The 21,575-nt window shown below is 40.2% G+C and overlaps 1 protein-coding gene across 2 annotated transcripts in view; it reads right to left on the bottom strand.

Annotated features, from left to right (window-relative positions):
* RYa-R (RYamide receptor) overlaps positions 1-21,575 on the bottom strand; it is a 58,235-nt gene that overhangs the window by 13,907 nt on the left and 22,753 nt on the right. For both annotated transcript variants that reach the window (XM_017245516.3, XM_017245517.3), the window contains exons 3-4: positions 19,698-19,814; positions 18,223-18,421 (exon numbers count right to left, since the gene is read on the bottom strand). In XM_017245516.3, coding sequence (XP_017101005.2) covers positions 18,223-18,421; positions 19,698-19,814 — 316 coding nt within the window. The remainder of the gene's footprint in view (positions 1-18,222; positions 18,422-19,697; positions 19,815-21,575) is intronic.

The raw sequence follows: 21,575 nt of genomic DNA, 5'->3' as shown, positions 1-21,575 counted from the left end.
CATTTTTGGTGCTGTAGCAAGTATTTCTACCGCCGTGCCGCCGAACTGCCGAACTGCCATGCTGCCGGCGTCAATTGCATCTTCCATCTGTCTGCGATGGTATCTTCAGTGCAACTCCGATACAAGATTGCAGTTTTATTATTATTTATTTGTATGGTTCGCCTGCCTGTTGCCTGTTTGATTTTGTTTGTTGTATTCGCTTCAATTGAAAATGTTGCCGGACTACTTGAGGAGTCGTCTCCTCTGCTGCTGCAGCTCGCTCACTTTTAAATGCTAATTAGTGTCAACGACTTTTTGTTGCTGAGTTGGGCTTTTATGCTTTCGGCCTCCTCTAGTTTAACGTTTAACGCTTGACCATTTGGCAATTTAAGAAATACAACGAAATCATCTAAGGTCGCAGACAAATGAAAATGTTAGTGTCCAATACCAAATGGGAAATTCGGCAAGTGGCTCGAATAGTTACTTTTAATCCAAGTGCTAGTCATTAACCTTCTCTTGCAGACGGCAATTAAAAGTTGTTTGTTAGACTGGCCCAAAACTTTTCCCACTGCATGGAAATTGGATTTGGAATTGTTGGATCTGTCCCCGGCAGAATGAATGAAAACCCTACATTTTTAAATGAAATTGTTTTGCCGGAATTCAATTCACTTCCCTTCCCGTCCACGTCAGTCTGATAAAAACCGCATTTCCTTCGTCGCAGCAAAATGTGTGCCGCACTTTATTTTTTCTTCCATTCAATTTTCACTTTTCCTTCAGTCACACCCTGGCTATTCAGAACATATAGTACATATCACTGGCAGCTGCTGAGTTGCCTTTTTTCCATTTTCCAGTTGCATATCAAAACCCACAAGGGGCTGTTAATTTAATTGCAGTACCCTCAAGGCTCATACATACATCGTTTGCGTTTGCATACGTTCCAGTTCTATGAAACACTTTCGGTTTCTTGGTTTCTTCCCTTTTCCTGCAACTATAGAGTGATGTGTGCCAGAAGTGTGCTGTGGCTACAATTTTAATATGCAGTTGCAGAGTTAATGGGTTTCATTTTCGCCGCATGCCATACTATTCCAATTTAGTCAGCATTTCTGTCCTGGTTGCTTTTCGGGGACCTTTTCACCCAACTGACAAATGGAAAAGTCGTGTCGGGTGAGCGAAGCATTAATCATGTGGCACCTTTCACCCACATTTCTTACCTCATTTTTGGGGGGCAACGCATTTTACACATTTGACGTCTTTGAAGTTGCTAGTTCACACAACGGCTGGGGAAAAGTTTTCAAGGAACTTTGCGGAAGAGTTGCACAAAGCTCAGAGTTCAGGTCCGCTAGTCAGCAAAGTATTACCTACTCCAAACTCCTGGAGAAAACTCCCTCTAAAAAACAGAAACAAGTTCCCATATCACACCCCAAATGTGGGTCGCAGCAAAGTAACAAATTAAGCGAATCACATTGCATTCGTAAACAAATTCAAGTGAGACCATAAACCGTCACACTCAACGTGGCGTATGCGTAATTTTGCAAATGAAGTGCAGTTTAAGCTTCGAGTGCCTCTGACTGGAAGCTGAAGCGAAAACGTGTAAAAATAAAACTTTGATTGTGTCCCAGCCGGGTCGTAAAAGTTTGCCCAATGAAATTGCTAAAGTTAGGTCGCGACAGAGGGAAAAGGTACATCAGGTTTGACGTATTTCATAAATAAATGGGCCAGGATACATAATCATGATATATGTGGATGGCATCAAGGCTTTTGCATTTGAGGCAAGTAAAGGCCATAAAACCTCCCCTGGGAAAAACTACATTGTATGCCAATAAGGGCGGTGCCACTCACTCGGATTTGCATGCGAGGTGCCACATTTTCGTTGCATTCGGATTGCAATTGATTCCCGCCAAGCAATCCACGGGGAATTTCAAATATCCCACAATATCGCAGTCAGAGCCACAGCCACCCATTGCAAATATGTAAAGCAAAGTCAAAGTGGAGTAACTGAGATGGAAGTGAAATCCGAAAATTGGAATTGTGTTTATAATGCCAATTGTGGTATAATTCATGTTTGGGGTGGGAAACCACGGGGTTAAGTTGTGTGGGATCGCGGTCAAAGTGGTTTGACTCGGTGGTTTTGTTTAGACATGAAAATTTATATTTAATGGAAGTATCTTCAATTTCTGAGATTTAAAGAGGCTTTCCCTCGAAATCAGTGTTGAGTTTGGCAGCAGCAGCTGCACGTGCTTGAAGAGATCATATTTGCATATCTGTTGAAACATTTGTAGCTCTTTAAAGACATAAATTCCTGCCAAACGTGGCCAATTCCCCGAATAGAAGAAGCCAAACTTTGAGCAATTCGGCGCGTTGGCAACCGAAGAAGATAATGCAAATGGTCATTAAGCACAGGCAGCTTTATTGGCCAGCAGATTTTGCAATCTTATGGGCCTCGCATTTGTGGCTAGAAGACACCAACCGCACACAATTATTTAAATTGCACTGTCGAAGATGTTGTGAAGATGCGTGAAGTGCCTGGGATTCCTTTTACTTTTCAGTATCTTTGTATCTTTAATCTAAGTATCTTTTCATTGTTGCGTTTGCCAGCTGTGCGGCAGGTTTCCTTGACGTCTGTGATTTTTGTGACTCCTTGAACTTCTCGGCTCCAAGAGCCACTCATGACGAATCCCTGTCCCAGGCACAATGAACTTAGCCCAGAATTCGTTTGTTAAATCATGTTAAGGGCCAAATAATTGAGTTTTACCCTGCCGTGCTGAATTGCTATTAAATTTCAAGTGGCAAGCAGATATGGAAACCCACAACTCTCGGCATCAAGTAATTGAAGTTGACATCGGAAGGGAAAAACTTCAGCACTCAGTGAAGACATCAGTACTGGCGCTTTGGGTCGAGGGGGAATGTAAACAAAAGTCGAAACAAGAAATCATATTTTGCGTAAATGGGTTTCAGTTTTCACACTTTGGCCAGGAGGGCCTTCGTGGCCGAAAGTTTGAAATAACATCCAGAGCGCTTCGGGTCGGAAGATTGATTGAGCGTAAAAGCCTGGCCAAGAGCGAGATGGTCAGAGGCAAGGCCTTCAGCCAGGGAAGACACTTTAAGCGAAGGGAAATACGAAATTGCCAAAATAAACAGGGCCGAGGCAGAAAACTTGTTAAAATCAATTAAGGGCAGCCTCCACGAAAAGTGAAAGAAGAACTGCCGGCAAATGGCTGTCAAACCAAAACCAAAGAGAGCGGTCGGTCCATTACGCTGGATTACGTAATACGGCTTCAGGATGCAATCGGAATCAAGTTTTTATTTTTTCCTTTTGATTTTTTATGAAAGATGAGAAACCACAGCCGTCGATTGGAATTGCGGCGCGATAATCAAGCCGATTTATGGTGCCTTCGAAACGCGTGGCACAAGACGCCGCCAAAAAGGATGCTCTCCAGATACCGGATTGGTGGTTTTTTTTCACCCCCAACTCCATGACTATATCTGCATGGGAATATAAACATACAGTATATCTGTTACTCCCACTCCACATCATCGATTAGGTAAGCGGTCGTCGGTCAGGCGAAGCGTAAATTGAACTGAAAGATAAATGGCCGGTCCACAAAGAGATTGAGATTCCCATCGGAACTGGCCGTCGGCTCACTAAACTTTCGCTTTTGCAACTCAAGCCCCGGTGAAGACGAAGACGCTACCCATGCCTACGCGGTTAAAAAAATCACTTGCACTTACTCTTAATTAATCTGAAACTGTTACTTGAATTGGCAATATCTCTGAATTATTTATCAGCATTTTAAAGGCATTTTGTATTTAAAAAAAGATCAAAAAAGAATCCGAGCAAAGGATTTTATAATTTTGATCAAAAGAATGTATGTAGCTTTGATGCTGATACATTTTCAAACCTACAATGTACATATATTCTGAATCAATATCACCTACTGACGGTATATCACACAATTAAAGTTTACACACTCAAACATTACGTCCTTGAGTGGGCGGACTAGTTCTATCCCTGCAGAGCTTAATAAAGGCATGATTAAAACTAATAAACCCTGACAAACATAGTTAGTTTAATCAAAGTACGAACTTATTGTATAATTTTTAATATTGTTTAGTTTCTTTGTTTTAAATTAGTTATCGATAAATGTTCAGTAGTAGGCTTGTAAATAGTAGGCTTTGAAATTAAAATGTTTGTTACTTGAATGGTTATAAATACCTTCTGATGTAGAAGATTCTAAGTTCAAGTTTTCTTTTTACACTTTAAATATCTACTTTCCTTTTTTTTATGATTTTAAAATTTAAACATATTTATATATATTTTTTTGTGAAATAAATTTTACATTCTGTATATAAATCATAATTTTTTTTTACCATATATTTTTTTTACCATAGGATATATGTATACAATGTATGTACAGTTGTCATTATTTTATATTTAAAAAAACATTGAACAACTATTTAATCTTATAGATTAAAAATCCTCCTTTTTTTTGCATCAAAAAATATATGCTCTCTTTATTTTATATTTTTTTTATCTTTACCAGTTATTTTATATTTTTTTATTTGACAATAACTATTCAGAAGTTTTCGATATAGTCTTGCATTGTCAAAGAAGAATCTTATTTTTCTTTTTTTCTAATTTATTTGTTTTATTTTTTCCCCCAGAAACGAACACGGGTTGCCAATATTCTTACATGACAATATACAATGTATACATGATTAATTTGCTTTTTTAAATTATTTACGCGCTTTAAATGTTTGATTTCTATTGTTTAATTTTTATTATTTAACAAAAAAATTTTCATATCACCCCTTTTATTTCATAATATTTTTTTTAAATAAGCCAATTCTGAATTGGCTCTCGATTCAGAACAGTGTTCTGCATTGCGAATGAAAATCTGTTTTCTATTTTTATTTTTTCTAAATCATTTGCTTTTAATATTTTCAAGAAAATTTTTTACTTCTGCACAATGTTATCCTTCTTTAGTGATACGAAGATTTAATATATTCTTCAGTAAAGGTGCAAAATTACCCTGCAAATACCCTGCAAAGTATTATAATTTATTTATAAATAAAAAAATAAAAAATAAAAAAAAACCCTGGTTTTATTTTGTTTGAGTTTTTTGGTAAACATTACAAAATAAAGAGCATTTATGACGATATTATTCCTTGACTAAATATTCGGTGGAAATCCACCCAAAACCGCTTGCATCGCAGTTGTCGATCGAGTGGTTGTTGCTGCTGGTGTTGTCATCATTTCATGTTGTTAAAAAACACACCGAAACCGCTTCAATTGGCAGCGCAAATATTAATGAGCGAACGTGTCGGAGATGTTGACGATGCCCGGCGGTATATTGGCGGTTGGGGCGTTCACAAATTGGTATGCTATGTGGTGATAATTGTCCCTTGGCCAAATGACTTCATCGAATTTGCGGAAAAGATAAGTTAAGAGGCCAAGAGAAAGAGTGAAAGGATCGACCCGTTGTGTAACAAACCTATAAAAGGTTACCGAAGTTTAAAAAATCAAAACCCTTTTAGTATTTAACCTAAGAAAGGTCAGACTTATTATGTGGTAAGCTCATTTACTAAGCTCATCTATGACCAAAAAAGCAAGCAATTTATGATTTTCCGAGCGAATTGAGTTTAAATAAAAAATAATTTTTGGGTTCCGGTAACACCGAAGCTTATATCAATACACTGAATACAGAGTATATCTTATAGCTTCTAGAAGACCCTCCACACTAATTGTGTGAAATATTGCAGTTGTGTGACTGTGTGAAATATCTGCAGTTCATCCCTTTTGGCCAAATTGTGAAATATGCCATAAATATGTTTGTCCAGAAATGGCAATTCACACAGGTTATTCTTTACATTTAAACATAAAACTCTTTAGACTTTCGCCAAACTTTAAAAAGATTTATAATGGACAGTTGAAAGGCCCTTAAAATGAAATAAATCCAAGGAATCGTAAATGCTCTAACTGCATGCCAATGTAACTTTTTATTGCTACACATTTCTTGAAAACATTTATTTATTACCAAACATAGTGCGGAACTAAGGTTTTAAGAAACTCGAAACTTCAATCATGGCATTGGATGTGGCACCTTACTCTGCGTGCCAAATTTGTGAAAAATGTACAAACATTTGGATGTTTTTTGCTCCTTCGTAAATTATATCTTTTGGTTACCGCCCAGCAGCGTCATCAGTGGCGCATGCAGCATCATACTTACTGCGTATCTATACACGCACTTGACACGCGGCTCGATTGGGGGCTTATGAAAATTGCACGAGGCACGAAAAGGTCACTGGTGGAACTGGTTTCGATCTGAGGTGTTCGTGTGGCAGATCCGATCCGTGGATTTTCCCGCAGTTGCAAATGAAACCGCAAGTGGTCGCATTCACGAGCTGGCCGCTTTTAACCTTGCAGACCTTGCCACAGTTGCAGCTTGTACGTCCGCCAGCTTGAAGTTGCCAAATCAACCAACTACCACAAAAAGTGTCTGGCCAAGGCGAAGGAGGCGAACGAGCTCAGCATTTAACCTTTCGAATGCTGAAACGTGTCAGGAAATGGTTTGGCATAACCACAGACCCAAGGCAGGCACACTCTCAGATACCGGATACTTGTAAACTTTTTATTTTATTTTTATTTTTCTTTTTTTTCAGATAAATTTCTGGCCACGACTTCGCCCTCCAGGAAACATGGACCGGAGAAAATGGCCAGGAAAGTGGTAACATGACTTTTAATATTTTTAAAGCTAATATGCTTAAAATAATAGTTACTTTTAACAATTGAGTAAAAATTTTTGTGTTTTATATCCTACAAATTAGTAGCCACATACTTTTCCTCAAATTAATGTGGCTATAAAAAGCCAAAATTCGAAAGGCCCTTAATTTTAACCTGTGGGCGTTAAATTGCATATTGGCCACATATGTGAGCCACACATACGTGCCAACCAACCTGGTCTAAAAACTTCTACGCATTTAAGCTAAATACCAACATTGTCGCTGCATTGCGTCGCCGGCCTCTAATTGGCCTCCGCACGAGTGCATCGGATGCATTGATATGCAGCATAAATCCGATATGCAGCAACGAGAGTTGCAACTGCCACTGCCAGTGCCACTGGAACAGCACACATGCAACCTGCACTGCGGCGACAATGCGTGCCCCTGGGTGAGCTGGTGCTGGCCGTCTTTAATCAGCCGGCAGACTCATTACTGCAATTGCTCACGTTTTAATTAAGCCGACGAAGCGAAGAGCGACTATCTGTATCTCACGGATATGCATAGCCACAGCGTCGTGTCGTGTGCCGTTTCGTTGTTCGTGGTCGTGGTTTGTAACTGTCTGCACTCTCTGGCTTATATGCAGAACCGTTGTTTGCTTTGTGGCCGAAAAACTCGGGAGAAAGTGCTTTACTTTCGCATGCTTCTTTCGCAGGAATAGCCGAAAACATAACAAACATTTTCCCAGCCAATTTTTCCTTTCAGTTTCTCTTTTTATAGAGTATTATACCCTATTAATGGCATTATTATTTGGGGCGAAGGTTGAGAATGACGGTATATGCCTATAAACCAGAGGTCGGCACCCCAATACATTAATATAATTTTACCGCATTAGTGTTAGTAACGTATAGTAGAAAGTAGGCTTTGAGCATGACGTTTCACACATTTATACTGTGTGTGCGTGGCAGAGCTCGGGCAGAGAAATTTCCTATGCCCCCGAGATAGGGCCGTGCCGACCTCTGCTATAAACTATAGTCGTAATAAGGTTCGCCTCTATAGGCCTTACAAGCATGCTTTATGAAATATAAACGGGCCTTTTAGTTTTAAAGCTAATGACTGACTATCCAACTCATATTTCTATACATCTTACAATAGAAGGGTATAGAAGCTTCGGTCCGGCCTGAAGTTAGCTTTCTTTTCTTGCTTTTTTTTAACATCTTCTACGGCCAAGTAACTCAATTCCATTTCGGGTCTTGGACTGCGGTTTTAATTTACGAAGCTGCCATACGAAAGGGAAAACATTCAACCAAGCTATTGTCCAATTAAAACCAAAATGGATGTAAAAAGGATGAATACTATATATATATGCTCTTAAATTTAAGAATATGTTTTCCAAAACTACACAAAATATACAAATAATGTCAACTCCCTTATATATACTCCATCAGTTAACCCAACAACGAACCGAATAAACGGGGGAAACCCTCAGCACGCGACATTTCCGTACCTGGCAGACAATGGGACAATTGTGGCAAATAGTCGCACAGACGACACCTTAATAGGTCCATAAAACGAGGCGACAATACCCATAAACGTATAAAAACATAAAGGCAACAAAACGCACATGCATACTCCCGCACGGAAAATTTCGCCAAGACAATTGCCGGAGCCCAGAAGGGAGCCGGAAGAAAAAGGTCACAGAAGCTGAGCCGGGCCCAAGACAGGGATAGGGCCATATTATTATATTTCCGTCATGAGAACCACTAGCCAAATGCTGAAAAGTCCTTTAACACACAAACCTGCAAACCGGCCAACTGCAAAGTAGCTTGTGGATTTAGATGTGGGTCTCTGGGACCAGGGAAACCATGCTCGTGGTTTTACACGCAGTCCGGACTCCAGATAGAAATGGTATTTACAGTTTGGACTGTTTATTTGAAAATGGCGTGACAACAGCCCAGATGAAAATGGGTTCCCCAAAAGCATACAGCCACAAGTTGCTCCACTGAGATAATATTTAGTTACTTGGGAAAAAAGTCTTGAAAAATTATAAAAATAAAGGCATAGTCCGTGTTACAACTTAAACTGTCACACAAATATAAAAAAATAACTAAAATAAAAATCGAAATCCCACAACTAGTCGTAACCCAAAATGAATCCAAAATTCTTGATTTTTTTGAAGTGAAGATGCACTAACACTGGTTGCCAACATACTTCAGTTGATTTTTTTTGCAAGCCAGAGATGCGCTGGGACGGCAAGTTGGCTGACTTCCACTTAAGGCCACAAATCATTTTGCGGCAGTTGAGCTGGGAGTGGGAATGGTACTGGTAATGTATCTGGGAAAGGAGGTAATATGGGACTGGGATTGGGAATGGGACGGAGGCAGAAGACGCAGCCGAGGGATTCAGATATAAAGTTGTAGAAACTCACACTCGGGAGCCTCAAGGGACACAGATAGGGTTCGGGCTCGTGTGTGAGTGCCGTGGAAATTACGACACTTGGCAAGCTGAAGATTTATGCCGCAATTACCGCAAGTGTAAACTAATTACGGGTTTAAAGTGCCAACACACAGATAATGGCAGCGGACAACAAAAACGATGGCAAGTAAGTCGGCCTTAACGTTAACCCGCTGGAGCGGCTACTGGTCATTAAGAGCCACCAATCTTACAGGCTATTAACGGAGGCTTATCAATTTGAGTTATTTTCATGTCGAAAGAAATGTGTGCGGGATTTCGTAAAGTGGCCCAATGCCGTAAATAGGGAAGCTCGGCGATACAAATATATCACGAAATCCCTTCCCTTTTTAAATGGGATTTTTGTCTTCAATCGACGAAATTGTTTGTGGACCAATGTTTCGTGTCTGCCATTTTTCAAGTCCGACACTTGTTACCTGTTGGACTTTTGTGATTAATGCACAGGGAGGGAAAATACACTAAAAAAATAAATGTATTTAAAAACATTATTTAAGGTAGAGATAAATTCCTATTTTTTAAGTTCACTTAATATTTTATGTTGCTGGTGCCTCGTTTAAGGATAATACAAAAGATTTACAGCAAAAACTCAATTTTTGTACTTTATTTTATTATACATATTGTCTTTTAGTGCACCAGATACCATCACTCTGCCAACGAAAGAAAACTCCGAACCGAAATTAAACCGGGAAAACCACCCATGGAGGGTGTGGGCCTACAGAAAATAAAAGCCCAGCAGCCTTTGTCCATTGCGCGGTTGTGTTCACATTTTAATTACAACCAGCTCGGTGGGATGGATAGATGGGTGGAGGGATACAATGGCTCTAACCCGAAAACGGGGTTAATGTGGCGCGCACTTCGCTTTCGGGTTCCATGGTGATGATATCCGTAATGACACATGAGTAGATTATCGATTTAACTCCGGTTAGAGTTTATAATTAAATGCCACACTTGTTGCTCCCCATGATGAAAAGGTCTTTTCAGTTTTACATTTTTAATCGCCACGAATCAGTATTTAATTGTTATATAACTCACATAAAATGCGTCTTGAACTTTGACTCGCAATGCCCACCATCTTTGGCCAGCTACAAATTTGCATTTGCCAAGGGGCAGTGGACAATTTTGCTTGTTAGCCGTCCATTCATTTGCTGGCACCCCATACAAGGCGTATACGCAATATGACAAGACAGAAGCTGCAATTTGATGTGGTCATGTTGTGTTCCAGATATAGAAGCCGTCTAAGCAAACCTCATTAGTGAGCCAAGTCATTGATGAACCCAATAACCCTGAGAACACCTCCCAGTGATGCGTGGCTACACAGAGAATATGGAAATCTGTTAATAAAGTTTTGATGTTTAATATTTCAGGTCTTCAACTGGAATGTATCTATTTCTTAATGGTCCTTCAACGTAAAAAAATTGTTTTGACAAAAATGTTCTTTTAGAATCCAACTCTCAGTGTAATCAAATAAAAAACCCCCTGCTGTTTACTCTAAGTGAAGCATCTTCATTAGGGGCAGTTGCAGTTGTGGCTGATCGGTTTTTAGTGCGTCACTGACACAGATCGCTGGTAGTCGACATTCAGCCAAATCGTATGCACAACCATCAAGTATATCTGCCAAGTACGTACACCTTTCACTTTTGTAGAATAAACTTGTTCGGGACGACAAGCAAACAAACATACTGTCGACCGACAAACAAGCACAAACAGACAGTCCGAGAGACAGCCAGGCTGGGGATGGGAGGGGCGGACAAGATGTTTTCTCATGCAACAACGGACAACAAAGGCAACAAAAGACGCAACCACAAACACTGGACAGCTGTCGGCCAACTGCAGCTACCAACTGTGGCAGTGGTTGCAGCCTGCCAGCCTTCCAGCATGCAAGTCATGCTGCGGATGCGTCTCAATGGTGAAATTAAGCCACATTTGGTCTCTCTGGCCAGTAGAACCTAACTGGAATTTATTTACATACAAGAGTCGGGAGTCAGCTCAGCTCGTCTGTTTAATTTACGGACATTAATTGGCTAATTTATGGTGCCCCAAACAAACAAACACCACCAATTCCCGGCCGTTGCACGAAGCCGTTGCGCCACAATAAACACAACGTTTAGTTTTATTGATTTAAGCAAAAATGGCCAGAAACAAAATGGCAGGCTGATCAATTTAATGGTCGAGAGCAAACAGTGCAGGAGTGGGCCATAAAGTCGGTGGTTAAGGCTGATGTCTCTACGTGTTTGTTCCATAATTAATGGACTGGTGGCCGGTTATGCAATGCGTCCAAGTATCTATCCGCACCATCGTGGCTCTTGAATTAATAATGGCGAATTAGTAGTGCTAATATTTGGTCAAAGTTTATCAAATATTTATCAGAGCTACAAGAAATATTAAAATGTAATTTGTTTGAATATTTTCTGCTTTGATGGTCTCTATGCATCCCAGCCCTAATGCATATTGGCTTTCAACGGACCCTAATATTTGACCAACTGGAACAATACATTTGCAACAGTCCTTGGCCGGAATACATGTGCCTGACGTTGGGCCAAAACTAATTTGCTGGAAATGAATCAATGACAGAAGCCAAGTACACGGAAAGGTTTTAAAAGTTTTCCAAAGACACAACAGAGAACCGGAATCGCTGCTGGAGAGGAAAAGTTTGGGGCAGATTGAAACTTGGAGATAAAACGAATTGCAAGAAGGGGAGACTAATTGCAGCCTGTTGCTGCGGCTTTTTGCTTCTGCAGCTGCTGCCGTCTGTGGGTTTTATCTTTTAATTTGCCACAAAACGCAGAAAGTGCACCACACTCAGTGTGTGTGTGTGTTGGTTATTCATTTTATGTGCGGGTGGGTGTGAGCCAACAGATGAAGCCACTGGCCAAGCCTGGGAATCCTCTCACTTTTTTCACATGCACATCCCATTGTATCTTTTGGATGCTGATGATGATGAAGATCCCAGCTGCCTGACTGCCTGGCCGACTGCCTGCCTCCCTGTCTGCCCCATGCCCCTGCCCCCTGTGCCCCCGCTGCCTGCTGGATATGACACAGATTACGTAACACGAAATTAACATTTTAACACAATTCAACAGAAAGAGGAGACGATGACGCCGCTGCAACGGTTGGAGAAATAAAAAAAACAACAAGGGAATGGTCTGCCAGGAAGTCGAAAAGGTATATACCCTTCAAGCCCACACTTTACATTTTTATAATATTATAATTAATATAAGGTTGTCAAATATCTCCCTTCCGCTTTTTTGCTCTTTATTCAATGCTTTATAAAAAGTGTTACAGTGATCCGATTTAGTTGAAATATGCGCCGTTTTGTTCGATAATCCGTTTCCATCTAGACGGCAACTTCATAATACCTCCCTCGTAGAAGCCCCCCTCCTTATTTGCGAAGAACTCGGACAGCCACTTTTCACAAGCCTCTTTTGAGTTCAACTTTACACCACCAAGGGCGTTCGTCATGGACAGGAACAGGTGGTAATCACTTGGCGCTATGTCCGGGCTATATGGTGGATGCGATAAAACCTCCCATCCGAGCTCCCGTAGCTTCTGACGAGTCATCAACGAAGTGTGTGGTCTGGCGTTGTCCTGGTGGAACACTACACCCTTCCTGTTGGCCAATTCTGGACGCTTCTGGTCGATCGCCTGCTTCAAGCGGTCCAATTGTTCGCAGTAGATGGTAGAATTAAGCGTCTGGCCATATGGGAGCAGCTCATAGTGGATGATTCCCTTCCAATCCCACCAAACACACAGCAAAACCTTCCTGGCCGTCAATCCCGGCTTGGCCACTGTTTGGGACGATTCACCGGCCTTCGACCACGACCGTTTTCGTTTGATATTGTCGTATGTGATCCATTTTTCGTCGCCAGTCACCATCCGCTTCAAGAATGGGTCGAGTTCGTTCCGTTTCCGCAGCATATCGCAGGCGTTGATTCGGTCCACAAGGTTTTTTTGCGTCAAATCATGCGGCACCCAAACATCAAGCTTTTTTTTGTATCCAGCCTTCTGCAGATGGTGTAAAATGGTTTGGTGACTAACTCCCATCTCCTGGGCGATGTCACGAGAAGCCACATGCCGGTCTAACTCGATGTATTCCATGATTTGATCGGTATTTGTCGTCAAAGGTCTTCCGCCGGCTGGCTTATCCATGGTGTCGTTTTCACCGGCTCTGAATCGTCGAAACCATTCCTCCGCGGTTCGAAGTGATAGAGTACCATCCCCCAAAACCCCATTAATCTCACGGAACGTTTCTCTAGCGGATTTGCCTTTAACGAAGGAAAACTTTAAAATAGCGCGAATTTCGGCGTTAGTGAACTCCATGTTTACACGTCTATAACTGGTGAACGCAATATCCAAACTAATCATGCATAGCGTCGTTTTGTAGGTTATGTCAAGACCTTTTAAATTATGTATAGTGTTGCCAGATACTTATATTAACTTTTAAACAAAAAAAGCTTGCCTTTTTTAAAAATTTGGCACTTAAAGTTGTTCAAGAATCAGTACATTTCTTCTTAACGTCTTCATAGAATCTTGATTATTCAAAGTATATTAATACACATACTGTATTCCTTGAATTCCTAAATATAAATCATAAAATATGTCCTATAATTCTATACCCATGTTTTATTTAAAAACACCTAAAAAGTATTTCAATGAAAAATTGTTTGTGAGGGTATACAAATTCGAAGTGCACACCCATGGCGGATCAAGCCACCACCTCCCGTTTATTTTTATATTTTCTTCAGTCGTTTCCTTTTTTTTCCTATTTTTTTGGGTAGTGCCCATTTCTTTGGCGTGGCGGTGGGGATGGCTCATCAGTCTCTTTGGCTCCATGACGCGGCCAACTGGGGAAAATTCAGTTATCGGTGGTAGGACGATGCCGACTCTGACTCCAACTGCGAATGCGAGTGCAACGCTGATGATGACGATGGCCAATACGTGAACACTTGCGGACCGTGAGTTACGCCTCTTTCAGTCAATTATGCAATTAACGTTTTTAGCCGCAAACAAGAAGCAATCGCGCCAAATGAGCCGCGTTTCCTACACATTAGTCGTTGTCGTTGTCACTTTGACAAAACTGAGGCTCAAACTCAAAGACACTTTGTCTGAGAAGCGAACTGCAGACTGCAGATGCAAATGCAGATTCCGTGGCAATGGTCAGGTACCACCAGATCGATAGGTGGTTGTGCAAAAAAAAACACAAAAAAATCTTTATATAGGAAAATCAAAGAAAAAAGCCATAGTTCGTACTCAATCCAAATTTGCAATCGCCGTCGGCTAGCCGCTGACAACTGTGAAGTGTCATCGCCCCAAGTCAGCAAAATAATATTATTCCACCGCCCCGGGGGCCAGAGATTTCGGTTGATTGTTTTGTCGCTGTGTTGTGTTTCCCAGCAATTAGATGATGGTCTGTGATTTGCAACTCGTGCAGACGAATTTAGGAAACACTTGACAAATATTGACAAAGTGCAATGGCAAAAGCAAATAAAAACGGCATCGTGTCGCACTGGGGATTGCAACTCATGGATACAATTGCAAATCAGGGCAAGGGAAGCCCTAAGAAAGATGTGATCCATCATCGAACTTTAATTGTCCTTTTCAGAAACTGCGATTGCGTATACCCCGCATGGACAACCATGCTCATCCAGCTCATCCTCCGCATGCTTGTGGCACTTTAATTAAAGATTACCCAATAAGCTTGTAATTTTCAATTGACTCTTAACTACGAGTGACAATTGCGGTTACGAGGAGCTCCCCTGGGTAGCGAGAGTAGTTTGATAATTTCATTTCAACTGGCAATCGGCTAAAATATTTGCAGAGAAACACACAAGGTACAAGGAAGAAATTGTCAACATCGATGCGGACTTTTGATGTTTCTGGTAGATGAAGGGAGCAGTCATGAGAAAATGAGAAATCCAAGTCAGCAAAATTGTTGTCGAGTTAAGTAACCAAATAACTATTTGTAGCTACTTTTTGGGCAACTTTGGCAGCAACTGAAGCTGCAACTGCAACTGCATCGAAGGATGGTCAAAGATTGGACAGCAAATGAATCGCAAAAGTGAATGGCAGATGGAGCTGCACTCGCCTTGGGCCTCGAATTGGGTAACATTGCACAGCAGTGGGCGAATCTGTCAGCAATTGTTTTTCTTTTCTTTTTGATTTTTTTTTTCGAATTTTTGGTTTTATGGAAGATGAAGGAGTCCCTGTCGGAGGTTGCTTGTCGGATGCCTGTCGTCTTCAGTTCGAAATGATTGGACAGTCATGGGGTTTTCTTTGCCGTATTGTTTGTATTCCCCTTCTCAAATGTGGCAATTATAATTAAAGATTGACTGATGGTCACAAATATGGGTCGAGTAATACGAGTCATGGTATCAAAGGAGGGTCCTACTCAAGTTTGGGAAAACATTATCGAACCATTATCGTTTGGGAATTAAAACTTTTTATTGCTTGTTATAACTTATAGTATAAGTAACATAAAGTACTTTTCTTAAATTTATTGAAGGCAAATTTAAGGTTTAAATTCCACTTTAAACAAAAGAGCCAATCGATATTTAAAACCAAGTCTTTGAGTTATGCTTCTGCCAAGGAAAGGTCGTTGTCAGCAAACAAATTCACACTCTTGTCCAAGTGGCTTTTGGCCATCGACTCTTGAAGGCTCGTTTGACAACTTGCGTGGTTACGTGGCTCTAAGCCTTTGGTCTCCGGTCTTTGGTTTTTGGTATTCGGTTTTCGGTCCACCCCCACCCATCGCATCACAATTGATTTCCTGGAAGACCAAGACAAAACGCTGGATGCCATCTTCAGACGACGACTCGTACGCAGACGCAATCGCAGTAGAAATCGCAGTCGAGGCCTCCAGCTGGCTGGCAAAGTGGATAAGTTTGAAGTTTGCAGAGTTGCAGACTCTGGCTGCAGATGGGGTTTTTTTTGGGGACCCATACACCATACCACCAAGTACCATGCCACATGCACCGCATAAATCTCTTCTCATTTATTTTTGCCGAAACTCAGCTCGTGCAAGTTTATTGTAAATACTGGCTGTGCCTAGTGCCGTGTGATTATGTGAGCATTACATGCCATTTGGCACGCCGCTGCCACAGCCCAAAACTTAAAGACCAAAACCGAAAAATTAAAATGGAAAAAAATCAACTGTGAGGAGCAGGAAGCCAGCCTTGCCACGCTTGCTACCCATTGACCCCAGATTTTTCTCCGGTCGGGGGAAAAAAATTCAAAATCAATTTGAAGATTGCTGCTTCGACAGCTGTCGTCATTGTTGTCGTACCCTCTCGGTAGTCCACAGTCCAGACCCCTTTGATGGCTCAGTTTGAAATCCAAACAGAGTCTGGATCTGAGTTTGAGTTCACTCGGAGCAGGCAACAAGTGGTGGCCCGTCATTGACTGCAGATTGTGGCACTGGTAAGGTGCCGCCGGGATTGGGGTTAAACTTTAAAGTCAACAGAAACAATGTTTTCTATTATGCAAGTCGGCTTCGGAAAATTAGGATTATGGCTGTTTGCCGTTTTAAATACACTTAAGTGCTACATTCAAGCAGATTTTATTGACCATGTGATGGAGCTTAAAGCGCCCTTCCTTTACACAGACTAGTGGTCTATAATTACGATTTGTTACGATTTGATTTTTTTCTGAAAATACAATTTATTTCCCTTTAATCAATTAAATTTAATATTTACAAATATCTTTGGGCATCTCAAATTTATTTCCCTCGATTTGTTTGGACTCACTTAAAAATTAATTTAAAGTTTAAATCATGAGATATCTTTAATACATTTGACATCATACATTTTGATTGTTTTCAGAAATATTCATCTTTTTTAATAAAAGATAAAAAGGTTTTACTTTAATCCTTTTTATTTACCTTATAATTAAAAAATTCTTTAAATTTTAATACAATATTTGTTATAATATATAGCCCTAGACATTCATATTTATTTTCTGTTATATATTTTAATCATATATAATTCAAGTTAAAGTTTACTTTACTTCTTACTATATTTCCCGAAAATTATCCTTCCTGCCTTTAAGATAAAAACAAGAAAGGAAAGCTAACTTCGGGCGGAGCCGAAGTTTATATACCCTTGCAGTTAAAACTGGATATATATCGCAAACATCGGATATAGTTGGCCGATCCTTATGATTACATCATAATAAAACCAATTAATTACAATAAAAAATCTAAAAAAAAGTCCCAAGCTTCTATCTTCAAAAATACGAAAGTTGATATTTCTACCAAATACCATTTCCGATCGTTCAGTTATATGGCAGCTATAGGATATAGTCGGCCGATCCTAATGAAATTTGGTAGATCGGATTAACTGACCAAAAATATAATCTGTAGCAAATTCCAGCTTTCTATCTTCAAAAACACGAAAGTTGGGTCATTTCCGATCGTTCAGTTATATGGCAGCTATAAGATATAGTCGGCCGATCCTTATGAAATTTGGCATGTCGTAATTTGTCGCCAAAAATAGCTCTCATGTTAAATTTGAAGTCTCTAAATTTAAAAACACCAAAGTTATACCATTTCCGATCAATCAGTTATATGGCAGCTATAGGATATAGTCGGCCGATCCCGGCCGTTCCGACTTATATACTGCGTGCAAAGGAAAGAAGGGTGTGTGCAAAGTTTTAAGACGATAGCTTCAAAACTGAGAGACTAGTTCGCGTAGAAACGGACAGACAGACAGACGGACAGACAGACGGACAGACGGACAGACGGACAGACGGACATGCTCATATCAACTCAGGAGGTGATCCTGATCAAGAATATATATACTTTATAGGGTCGGAGATGTCTCCTTCACTGCGTTGCACACTTTTGGACAAAATTATAATACCCTCTGCAAGGGTATAAATATATAATATTCTCAAGGACTTAACCGCCATATGTTTGGTGTTTGGTTTCCCTCAAAATCCCACTAAAACCAATTCAGGCCAAAAACTTTGCTAATGGACCCGTCCCCTTTTGAGTAAATTAGTTTTTGCGGTTGCCTGATACGGAGGGATGCTGAATATTCTGTGGAAATTCTGGAGACTTACCTTGCGCTTGGAGCGGGCCATCCGCTGGTCCCGCGAATTCTCCGCCTCCCCAGGTGGCCGCTTGCCCCACACGGCAATGGCGATCCGCGTGTATGTAAAAATCAGCACCACCAGCGGCAGGACGAACTGCAGCGTGAAGAGAGCCAGGGTGTAGTAGTACTCCTGGACACGCGATGGCCACATTTCGCGGCAAATGTATCTGATGGATGGAGGCATATCCGGGATGCACGCATAAAGGACATGTTGCATGGAACGAGAGAAAAGTGCAGGATGTCTATGTAGTGGAGGAAAGGATAAATATGCTGGTATGTTAAAACCAACCGTCACACACAAAGCACCAGCACATCGTGTTCTGGGTGGAAAACTTATGGCTTTCCGGAAAATTTTAACTTTATTCTCAGTCTCTTAAGTCCTCCTAAAAACAGACGCGAGCAAATGACATTTACTAAATGAGTTTTGTATTCCATTAAGGTCAAGTTTATTTTGTTTTACAATGGACTGCTGTGTTTAATTAAAGAAATATAGATTTATGCATTATAATTTAGTATATGCCTGCCTCTGTTTCTTTGGTAAAATTTTAGTTTTCCAAAAACCACTAGTCACTTTCAGCTTATTGTTCTATTGAAATTCCAAGCTCTCGCAAAAGACCTGCCATTGTCCATTTTTTGACCTCATCCCAAAGTAGGGCACTGTAATTAGACATGACTTTGGGCCCTCCATTACGTGCCCCGCATACTTGAGCTAAAAGTAGGTATCCTGCAGATGAGTTTGCTATTTGCATTTGCATTATCCTCGCCCACTGGCTGTTTGTCTTCTGGCAAAGAAAAAGTTAAAAATACTGACGGACTGAAGCTCGGCCGGTTGACTCTCAGATTTTTTTGTTTGGTTGAGGGAAGGAAAAAAAATGTGTGTAATATATTTTATTTGCCAACCACTTGAGAACGTGCCCTGGGAAAACAAAAAAAGGAAAATTCCAACATCCTTTTGGCATTCATCGCTTCTTTTAAAGTGCGAATTCCTCAAAATGGCAGCATTAGGCCCTAATGCCAAGAACATCAGTCTTGACACGACGCCAAGACCAAGAAGTTTTTCTATTCTTAACAGAAATACGCCTACATAATGCAAAAATATTGAACTTTCTTACAAAATTTTGCATTTCTTTCCTCTAAATAATTTTTAAAGCCGAATAAGATTGGCATCAGGGTGTTTATTTTAATGAGCTTGGGTGATATTAGTTATTAACTTATTATATAATTTTAATCAAAAATTTATTCCCAAAAAAGAAAAGAGTAAAGGTCATTTAATTCAAATACAAGATTACAAATTATTAACTAAAATTAAAAGTTTTTTTGACAAATAACAGAGTATGTGTTCTTTCTCAGTGTCGTTAAACTCTCCTTGAAAACACCCTCACTTCCGTGTCTGTTTTGTTGTCTTTGTGACGTTGTTTATCGCCACACTGGGTCGGTACTTACTTCTCGCATTTTTGATGCCACGGCGACCCCGGCAGCACGAGGCGGGAAACAACAGGTATGGGAAAAGCCGTGGCAAGTGCAATAAACCAAACGCCGCCGATGATGAATTTGGCATAACTGCAAAGAAGAAACGCCAAGAAGATGAGTGCCGGGTAAGTACTTTTGATTTTCTTCTAAATTTTTAAAATGCCTGTTATTTTTAGCTTATCTGTAATCCACTTTGCTGCTTCTTTGGAAAAATGTGTTCATAAATTCTTAAACAGTTTAAAAATTGTCCGCCCACCACGGCCCCACCGTGTGACGCGGTGACGTATGAGTGATGTGAGTTGGTATCCAGCTGGCATTCTTATGATCCCTCCCAGACTGCTGCCATCCGATCCGAAGGAAGTGAGCATGGTGAGCGGACATTAAGCCGGAGGTGGGGCTTGGCTTAAAGACCGCTTTTGCGGTAGCTGCGTGTGCGTAAATTACAGACATGTTGAATAATTATCAGCCGTATTTACTTTATGTCCCCGCAAATATTTGCAGAAGCCACAAAGGATGGCTTTCGTGGCACGCAAACACATGCACGCTAATACTGACGTAAGATATAGCTTTCATTAGCTCAGAAAGTAAACACTTGGAGAAATTATTTATACAAAACCTTGTGGGTTGTGGGCTACTTTGGTATAGCTTATTAGATTAGTTATTAAATACTCCGATAAATAAGTATATTAAAAATCTTTTAGCTCATTATCCAATAGCCTATTTTCCAAAAGCTCCTGAAGCCTATTTTATAATTTATTATGGGGAAAACTTTAAAGACTCATAAGGAATTAGAATTGAGAAAGAATATATTGGTTTTCGTTCTTCAAAATGATGTTCTTTAAATTATGTGATTAAATTTTATTTATGGATTTCTAGTTAAAGCTGTCAAAAAGTTTAAAATTTACAAATAAAAAGGGTACTTATATTGGACCCACACATGTATAAATTCATAAAATATAAGTAATAACAATAAATACTATAATAAATACTATAATAAGTACTATAACAAATAATATATTATTGAATATAATTAATTCAATAATTTCTTTATAAACATAGTATTTAATTGATTCAGCCACAAAATACACCACAACTTGGCATTAAAAATCGCCCGAGCATGAAATACTCACGCCAGTTTTCAATCTATAATATGGATGGCTTTATGGAGTGACACTGCTGGATGAAGGGGGTATTTGTGAGCTGTGAGGGGCCAACAGCTGTATCTTGTTACCAAAACAAATTGACGTTTGCAATGCGTGCGAGCCATCCGCTGTCCATCCGCCGGCCGTTTTGGATTTTCAAGCAAACGCCTGCGTCAGGGTCTCGGATTACTATTTAAACCAATTAACACGAGCCGACGTGCTCAGCGCCCGTCTAACTAAATGCCTCCTGAAAACCACGTCCCAAGGGGGGAGCCCATTCGGGTCAAGCGGCCAAAGTGGATAGCAGTGTAAATACCCCAGCGACCACTTAACTATGTCCAGGCACGGCAATAAAGGTTCATAGTTGGCACTCAGAGCTTACAGTATTTCAAGACTCACTTTTTTGCGTAAATTAGAGAGATATTGTACGCAATTTAAAAGGATTTTTGAGGCTTTCCTTAAAGCTTACACCTTGATTGCATAACTCTTTAAAAAGTTTTTCACTTGAAAGAGCAAACACTAAAATACTATTAGAGGGCTTTTCATATTGCCCCCTATTAGGGGAGATTATCTTTTTAATTAAAAATCTAAATAAAGTGTAAGGCAGCATATATTTTATTATATTATAAATAGAAAATTAAATTTTCTATTTTCCGAGATGGGGAAAAAATGTATTATCCTTTGAAACACATCAACCATTTAATTCGTT

The sequence above is a fragment of the Drosophila bipectinata genome, chromosome 3R (assembly GCF_030179905.1).
Source record: "Drosophila bipectinata strain 14024-0381.07 chromosome 3R, DbipHiC1v2, whole genome shotgun sequence".
NCBI classification, from domain to species: domain Eukaryota; kingdom Metazoa; phylum Arthropoda; class Insecta; order Diptera; family Drosophilidae; genus Drosophila; species Drosophila bipectinata.
This window is presented reverse-complemented; position numbering and strand designations above follow the sequence as displayed.